Source organism: Juglans microcarpa x Juglans regia, chromosome 8D, assembly GCF_004785595.1.
Source record: "Juglans microcarpa x Juglans regia isolate MS1-56 chromosome 8D, Jm3101_v1.0, whole genome shotgun sequence".
NCBI classification, from domain to species: Eukaryota; Viridiplantae; Streptophyta; class Magnoliopsida; order Fagales; family Juglandaceae; genus Juglans; species Juglans microcarpa x Juglans regia.
Genome location: NC_054608.1, coordinates 8,558,074 through 8,567,322, shown reverse-complemented (window position 1 = coordinate 8,567,322; position 9,249 = coordinate 8,558,074). Strand labels below are relative to the sequence as shown.

Sequence of the window (9,249 nt, the reverse complement as noted above, 5' to 3'; positions counted from 1 at the left end):
TTAGTATTGCCATACAGACACTTGCCACGACTTCTAAACAATGGGCAGAATTGGATGCAAAGATATTTGAACTATGCAGTTCCAACTGCAGTGAAGGCAAGGGTTAGAATAATGGGTCTGATGTCGGCCATAGCAATGTTGCAGAATGTATGAAGTCTTTGCAGGACATCACCCCTTCCCTACCTATGGACATTCATCTTCATGCAACAAAAGTGTTTATGGATCCTCATGTCCTAACTATTTTCCAGAACATGACCCCAGTAATGAGATTAGAGTGGGTCTGGTCGCTATGCTGACCACACATATCTGGCTTGCTATATTGTTTTTAAATGCCACTTTATTTTATGTATAACTTTATTAGATGGTGAATGATTTCTACCAATCTTATTTCGTGTGGGCTAATTTAAGTTCAAACATAAACTTGGTTTTAAATAAAAGTACTTGCTAAGTTCCCGCTCTATATGAATTCCTTTTATTCTTTGGATGACAAATACATATGCAATGTGTAATGTTTAATATTTGTGTGAACATCATTTTTCAAAGCACAGCATGGACAATGATAGCTGGTGGAATGATGAGGTAAACACCACGGAGAACAAGGCGAGCAAGGAGGGCTCTAGTAGTAACGCGTCAAGTACATTTGACGAAAATAGATGGGCAGAATGGCACGCATGGAGAAGCCATAACGATGGTATGGACGAAGAGGTTCTTCTTTTGAGCATGATGATGGAGGAGCAGCAATCTCGTGCCCAACGCCGTATGCCCAAGCCACAACATAGCATTGGCTTACGTGGTTATCAGTACATCATCGCAGGCTTAAATGAACATCCTGACAACTATTACGAGATATTCTGAATGGAGGTATATGCATTACAAGCCTTATGTGATCATTTACGTAGAGATATTAGCTTGTGTGATTTGTCACGAGAGCTCATGGTTGAGGAAGCCTTAGGAATATTTTGCTACACTGTCGGACATGGTGTCATTCAACGAAATGCAGCTAACCTATTTCAACATCCGGTTGAAACTATAAATCGATATGTGTACAATGTAATGCGTGCATTATGTCACCTATCACCCCATGTGATTAAACCAAGCTAGACGACAGGGGTGATGCCTTATATTGAAAGAAGTCTCAGACTTTATCTATAGTTTGAGGTAAATTTTTCTTACATGATCTACTTTCATAGCTTAAATTTACTCTACAAATGTCATCATGTTTGCAATACGAGATTTTGGAATTTATGAGAATTTAAAACAAAATCTGTAAAATTGTCATGGTGCAATGGATGGGATCATGATCGACGCAGCTGTGCTGGCTTCCGTAACAAACGCATATATAAATCAGTATCACCAGATTACCCAGAATGTCTTGTGTGTCTGTGATTTCCATATCAAATTCACATTCATATACGCAGGGTGGAAGGGTACAGCCCATGATACTTGTATTTTAATCAATGCGTTAAGGCATTCGGGAAACCATTTTCCATGGCTTGAAGACGGTAATTTTTACACATTATTTAATTTGTACATTCACAGCTTGCGATAATTTGGATTCTTCAATGTTTATAAATAATTAAGGTTGTAGTAAATTTTCAGGTTATTATTATTTAGTAGATTCAGCATTTCTCTGTACCGAAGGTTTTATGCTGCAGTTTTCAAGGGCAAGGTATCACAGATCTAAATGTTATGGCAATCGTTCCTTCCAATGATATAAAAATCTATTTAATTATCGGCATTCAACCCTTCAGAATGTCATTGAACGAACTTTCAGTGTGTTGAAGAAGCATTTTTTAATTTTAAATTTAATGTCCCATACCTTACCACTCGACAACAATATCTTATTATCGCATGTTGCACAATCCATAGCTTCATCCATACACCTAATGATCATATATTTGGAGATTATAACTGTGACGCCCCAACTCCCACGTACAAAAATAAGGGAATCGTGACGTCAGATGATGACAACACGGGTCACACATCCCAACGAAATGTGCTCAAGTGTGTGCAACATGCAAGAGTGCACAATAAAAATCGCAGCGGATGATATAAATAAGTCTACTAAGTACCAGAATTTTAAATACAAATATTCAAAACAAATCATCTTTAAAAGTCATACAGTCATCCCAAAATATATTACAAAACAAATATATAAATAATTGATAAAGCGAATCTCGATAAACAGGAGTAATCCCAGATCACTCCGCCAACGGAGCCAAGCTTAAGGCTCGTTATCCACATCTGCATCAAAATCTGCGATACCATAAAATGGTACCACAGGTAAGTATAAACCAAACAACTCTCGGGATAAAAATATATTAATACAACTAACATGCATTCATATGACAAAATACACTTAGCCATAAAATACCATTTTTCCCAGAAAAATTATTCACACAAAACAAACCATTTATCGGACACTGTAGGCGGGAATCGCAGGCGGGACTCTACCACCGTCCCTGCTTACCACCATCCCTACCGCGTGCACCGTAAGCAGGAATCACAGGCGGGACACAACCACCATCCCTGCTTACCACCATCCCTACCGCGTGCACCGTAGGCGGGAATCACAGGCGGGACTCTACTACCATCCCTGCTTACCGCCGTCCCTACATTCTCTTTCCTTTTTCTCAAACCAGTCAATCTAGTCGTTTCAAACACACTCAAATCATTTCACATGAAAATCTAATTTTCAGATAAACACATAAACATGTATGTAATCATGTGAAAATTCAGTTTTCATTTACAAACATGAACATGCGTGCAAATATGCCATATACATGAAACAACACCACAACAACCAACAATTCACAATTCCATCCGACCCTCGAACTCCTTGGACTCAGTCTGACATGTCCAACCAGATCACAATAATATGTGTTAGTGCAAAAATACATTTAAATTACGAAAGTTCTTTGGAAAAATACTTACAGTGCTATATAATAATTTTTGAAGGATCATGAAGCTGCAAGAAGTGGCAGCTCAACAATGTAACAGTGTAAAATACACTGTGGACGTGGATCTCAAAACCCACTTTTCGACGGAGACAAACTAAAATCCGAAATTGATAGGGTAGGGCTTAGAGAGGTCGGTAAAGCCAATGGTGGTGGTGGTTTGCCGTGGGTGGCGGCGCAAAGGGTGGTTGAAGACCAAAAATACCCAAATCAAAAATGGGGTTGGATGTGCTTCACCGGTGACGGATCGGAGCTAGGGTTGGGTCCATTGGGTTGCTAGGAGGTCAAGGATGAAGTGGTAAAGAGATGGTGGCCGGTGGTGGCGCGACGACCGCGCTAGAGCGAAGAGAACGCAGGGGCTTGGTGTTGCGCGTGAAGGAGAACGACGGAACAAGAGGAGCTGGAATTTGGGAGGTGGGATCACCGGCCGATGGGGAATCGAACAGAAGGGGCGGTGTCCCCGAACGGAGGCGCACGGGGGCGGACTGGGCGAGCGACGGAAAGCACGGGGAGAGAGAGGGAAGACGTCGTGCGAGAAGGGAAGAGCAGAGGAAGAAAAGAAAGAAATGAAAGAAAAAGAGAAAGAGAAAAAGAAAAGTGGGAAAAAGAAATGAGGTCCAGTCCTCACCTCTTGGGTCACAAAAAATGATCCAACGAAGATGATTTTAAAACAGCAAATCAAATAAAATAATTTAAACGTAATGATACAATGAAAAGAAAATAATTAAATCCCACAATCAATTAATTTAAAAGAAGAACAATTTAAATGTACAACAATAAATATATATTAAGAAAACATAACAATTTAATTTTCACAATTTAAAAATCATAAAATAACTCATTTAAAATATCCGATAATTATAAAATAAGAGAATAAATTTTTGAATTATTAAAAATAATCCTTCAGTAAAAATACACTAAAATACGAGATGTTACAATAACGATCCCGATAATTACCCAAGGTCTATTGACGATCATAGTACCAGTCAACAATCTCATATTCTTAACATGTTGACTGCATCAGCACATGCGATGGCCACTACCAAGAATGTTATTACACTACCTATGTGGGCGCATGCAAGTACTGGACAACAAGGCCACACCTAAGTTTCAACATGTGGGCCCAATTTTTTTGTTAATGTCAAGATCAAACAATGGTTCGTAAATTTTAGACAATTTCTTTATATATATCGATGTTTAATTATAGAGATATTATTTTTTATTTGAAATGCACTTGTTGTTGCATCGTAATGAAATTTGACGTACAAAATCAAATATTGCCTTGATTGAAATTGATCGTACCAGTGCGTATGCTATTTATCATAAATTCATATTCAAAACATTGGGCAAACTAGTCATGACCTGAATCAAATATCCCAATATCGGCAAAATTTACACATGATCGATCGTTCATGTCCTGAAGATCGTCGGTAAATTTTTCTATAGTTGAGTGGCCAATATTTTTACTAGTAATTAAATAATATGTAAAAAAATGATGAAAAAAAAATGTGGGCATGATAATGTTGTATTTTATTGATAATTATTTTATTCAGTTTTTATAAATTCAGAGTAAGAAAATATTTGCATAAAAAATAATTTTTTTATGTTATTTTGTTACAACCTGGCTGATGGGGGTAAATATTATTAGTAAAATAAATAAATAAACATCAAATTGTGTGAAGCGCCGGCTTTGGGAAAAATCTCAACTCAAATGAGAAAAAGTCCCATTGTTGTGTGAAGCGCCGGCTTGGGCGCAAGGTTGAAGGATCGGTACTGTAAAGTGTGAATAGCCGGTTTTAGCAATGTGCAAGTTTGGAATTACCCTTGGCTGCGCAGGAGACAGAACTGACACGTGAACAGTATATTTATGGTGGGTTCCAATTATTCTACAACTTTTTATACATATATTTAAATTCATTTTAACATCTAAACACGCATAAACTCATCTTAAATAGACTTCACAAAACCATCTTCACTCACTACTATTCAAATAGAACTCAACTCAACTCAACATCCAAACGCAACCTAAAAAATTTATCTAATTTGTTTGTATTTTTTTATAGATTAAGAAATATATAAATAATAATGGGCCTAGTACTTGATAAATTCTCATGGCCGCCTCGTCTCAAGTTCTAAAAATAATAGAACTTGTCCCAAAAAAAATTTGAGTCAATTCCCACTTGGCTCATTAGAAGATTAATTTAACATAGTTATTAAGCCCAATAACATTCATATTCTGCCAAAATAAATTTTAGGCCTATAACCTATTTTCAAATTACTCGTTAAAACTCAAATGGCTTTTTCATACATATTAACCCGAAAAAAACAAAATATTATAGCACTCGTGCTTAGCTTGGACTTAGTGCTAGGCTTGGGTATTTTAATCAAAATCCTTTACAATTGATCATAAGCTGCTTTATAACTTAGAATTATTTAAATCTATTAATCCTAATTATATTATTAACTAAAAAGTTGGAATTTCAACACAATAATTTGCTACTCATGAGTTCTTTGCAAATATTTGTCTAATATCTATATATGGTAAAAAGCTCACAATATTGTTACACATAAACTTAATCAAACACTTTCAATCATCACATATAACTTTATTCGTAACCATTACATCAAACTTTCAAATTTCTTGACAAGTTTTTTGTTTATTGTAGCATCAAACAATCAACGAAGAATGAATTCATTATATGAAAAGAATAGTATGAATTAGAAGGGAAATCATTGAGAACTGCGCGCTATAAATATGTAGAATGGAGGTGATCATGAATAGCCCGACTTCAGAGACTAGTAATCTGCATCAACGTGCTCCATGTTTGTAGATTTTCCGGCCTCTCGACACTTTTTTTCTTGAGAAAGTTTTTTGGCTAACCTGCAGAAAGAATTTATGTATTAATTATTTTTATAATAAACTATATATGAGTACAACATCAAATAATGAAATCAGGTGTATTTATGCGAGTTCAAACATTTGTTTTCCATACATTCTCAAAGCATCCTCATTTGTACCACAATTTTTGACTGGTTCTGAATAACCCGTCTGCAAATTCACTCTTGATACTTGTTTCTTCAGTAGTTTCTCCCCTATCTCTACAAGTTTGTTCAAGTTCTCTTTTGAAGAGTCATCAACTGAAGCTGCTGTCCCAGTCAAGGTGTCATCCTAAACCAATATTTTATAGAAATAGTAATTAATAACTTGAAATTTTAAACCCCTTGCAAGCATTGAAACCATAGATCAAAAGAAGTAATTTGTTACTTGAATTCGGAGGTAATTCTCTTCTGAATGAAGGGCTTGGAAAACCACAGCTAGATGCAAATCAACCATATCTGCACTTGCTTGAGTAAACACATCCACTATTGGAACTGAACCGCCATGAACTAACCAATCAAAAAGGCCCCACTTTGCTGCCATTTTAGCACTGTATTTTTTCTCTATCTTTCCTGAGCCAGTGCCCAATGAGATTACAAGAAAGCGACCATAGTCTGTGGGCTTTATTGGGAAGAAATCAGGATTGGCATCGAAGATCTCTTTAGTTACTTGGTTTATGGCAACTAAAGCCTGGACCACGGAGCCAACAAAAGGCCAGGAAAAAAAAGAAAATCAGCTCAACTTTTTGGAACTTTAAAACATAAAAATATCACTTTAAAGATTATATAATATTTATACCGGGTTATTTGCAGCAACACCTCCATCTATAAGATTGAATTCAGAAACCTTTCCCCCATCGTTCTGGTGCTTGAAGTGATGAGCTGGAAGGTATGTTGGAGCTGCCGAAGTACCGATGCATATGTCGGATAGTCGAGAATTCAAACAGGAGTGATGTTTCTTCGCCTGCAATTAAGAGGGAATAGGTCAATGGCTTTGATATACATATTTCTCGCCCTGTCAGACTCGTAAAAGTGAAAAGAATTCGATTTTCTCTATATCATAAGCTCAGAATTTATTAATATTAATTTTATATGAAAGGAAACTAACATCTGAAGCTCATGATGAGAGAGAGAGAGAGAGAGAGAGAGAGAGAGAGAGATCAGACCTCATAGGATGTGAAAACTGTTGGCTGCAGATTCTTGATATCAAAAGTTGGAATAACAATATTGGTCAATGTGCTATGCAGCCGAGTTTCTCCTAATTTCTCCCTTAGAACCCCATGAAGGTATTTCCCGTCATACTTGGGCCCTATCAGTGATCTGAAGATTCCATATAAGCCACTGTAATCAAAAGATTCAAGACCAGTACATTTTCACTAGTTAATATTTAAATATGGAGAATATACAAAAGCTTTCATATGTACTGTACATATAAAATATACAGTACTGATCTACTATTGTGAAGGGAGTAGTCAAGTATATATCAAGAATACCCCTTCTGTGGGAAAATCCGAGGACCGTGTTGGAGATAGAAGGGCGTGATATCCTTGGCATCAAAGAGAGGTCGATTATTTTCATTTGGAGCAGCTAACATGGCGGTCACAAGACCACCTGTGCTTGTTCCTGCAATCACGTCAAAGTAGTCTGCAAGTCTAGCTTCTTCACCGTCCAGCTCCTATATATACACGCCATGGTTATATCAAACTTGTTAGTACGTGGTGACATTCATATAACTTCTTCTGCAGTACTGGATATATAGAATTTCGCCTGTGTACATATGCATCATGTATGTTTATAGGAGACCTAGATATTGAAACTTTCCGGTAAACCAAAGTGTATATATATATATATATATATATATATATATATATATATATATATTCATGTACCTGAAGTTGTGATTCAAGGAAAGCTAGTATAGTTCCAGGGATAATCCCCCTGATACCACCCCCATCAATGCTTAAAATGGTGATCAACTTCCTGTATGTTGGGTGCTGAGGCTGAACCGACATTGTTGTTTCCATGACGAAGACGAAAAATTAAGGTACGTAAGTGATCTTAAGAAGCGAAAGATTGCTTTGGTTGTTGTTTATGGAAGATCGAAGGAAGGTTAAGTTTCTGTTCTTGGCTTTGATCCATCGACAAATTACACGTATTTATAGCCTCAGTTCTGGAGGCCATCTTCAATTAATTATTGTGTCCTAGCTTCTCTTGCCGCAATTCTGTTCATAAGGTACGTGCATATGTATGGCCGCCTTTGAACAAAGGATCGAGGAACTGCATATGTCCGTCTCCTGTTGAAACTTTCCAAACATATTTCTTGGACTATAATATTATATGTTTATGATTTATTAATAACAGCTCGGTAAGAATTCATTAATACTTTTCACGTGGGATATATATTGAGGATATTCAAACTAGTACATATGATCATGCTTTTTTTTTTTTTAATTTGGGACAGGGAGCTTTCGAACTCCAGACCTCTATTTTAAGAACTGAAAGTTATGTCAATCAGATCACAGGCTTATAGGCTTTTGGCGTATATGATAATGATTTGTGTCATATTCTTAGGTCGTGTTATATGACGACCCAAATATATATATATATATATATATAAGACACGTGTTTAATTAATTTCTCATTACGGTCCTACGCAGCAAAAGTTTTACATGCTTATCCACCACCCTAGCTGGATGAAAATAAGTGAGAAGAACGCTTCAAATTCATTGGTAAACTTGGTCAAACAAATATTAATAATATATTTTATTTACACGCATGTTTCAATATTTAAGCATGCATAACAATCCTCCTGAATTTAGCGTACAATGATTCAACATGTCTCTCTGCAAAACTATTATATTTTGGGATTGCTGACCTGGTCTAAAAATTAGTATTAATTTTCATTATCCTAAAGAACTTAATTATCTTGGTAAGTTATCAGGAAAGTGGTGCATTGGCAGCTTGACCAAGATATCGACCTACCTTATTGGACTCGCAATCTGAGGCTCCAGGATTACAGATACCAATATTTTCACGCAAAAGTAGTACTCATTCATGCATGATATACTCATGTACTAATTCACCCAGATCATGATCATGATCAAGTGCCATCTCCGGTCCTAGCTAACACCCAAGTTCACCTTAAACTCCAAATATATATATATATATATATATATATGTGTGTTATGTGTGTGTATATATAGAGCGGTGCTACTCTGCCGCTCATATATGCCTGCGGCAAGTTATGGTTAGGCTAAAATCAGCTTTTCATTTTTATTTTTAACTTTTTTATTCATATTTTTTTATCATTTTTAAACATTTTTAAAAAATATAAAAAAAAATATATCAATACATTAATAATCACTTCCTTAACTATTAAGTAAAGAAAAAAAATTAAAAAAATTAAATTAAATAC

The 9,249-nt window shown here is 36.0% G+C and overlaps 1 protein-coding gene across 1 annotated transcript; it reads right to left on the bottom strand.

Annotated features, from left to right (window-relative positions):
• Positions 1-5,559: 5,559 nt before the first annotated feature.
• Positions 5,560-7,958, bottom strand: LOC121241851 (patatin-like protein 2). Its single transcript, XM_041139703.1, has 7 exons — positions 7,724-7,958; positions 7,328-7,509; positions 7,001-7,175; positions 6,634-6,798; positions 6,223-6,525; positions 5,951-6,126; positions 5,560-5,838 (listed from the first exon to the last, which is right to left on the bottom strand). Exons 1-7 carry the CDS (start codon positions 7,856-7,858, stop codon positions 5,754-5,756), a joined length of 1,221 nt encoding a protein of 406 aa, XP_040995637.1. The 5' UTR covers positions 7,859-7,958; the 3' UTR covers positions 5,560-5,753.
• Positions 7,959-9,249: the final 1,291 nt, after the last annotated feature.

Bases quoted from the DNA above. Each gene is read 5' to 3' on its own strand.
- LOC121241851 (XM_041139703.1), bottom strand. From the start codon at position 7,858: ATGGAAACAACAATGTCGGTTCAGCCTCAGCACCCAACATACAGGAAG. The intron at 7,176-7,327 runs GTATTCTTGATA...TTTTGATTACAG, and splicing joins CGGATTTTCCCACAGAAGGG to TGGCTTATATGGAATCTTCA. The intron at 6,799-7,000 runs GTCTGATCTCTC...TCTTAATTGCAG, and splicing joins CAGTTTTCACATCCTATGAG to GCGAAGAAACATCACTCCTG.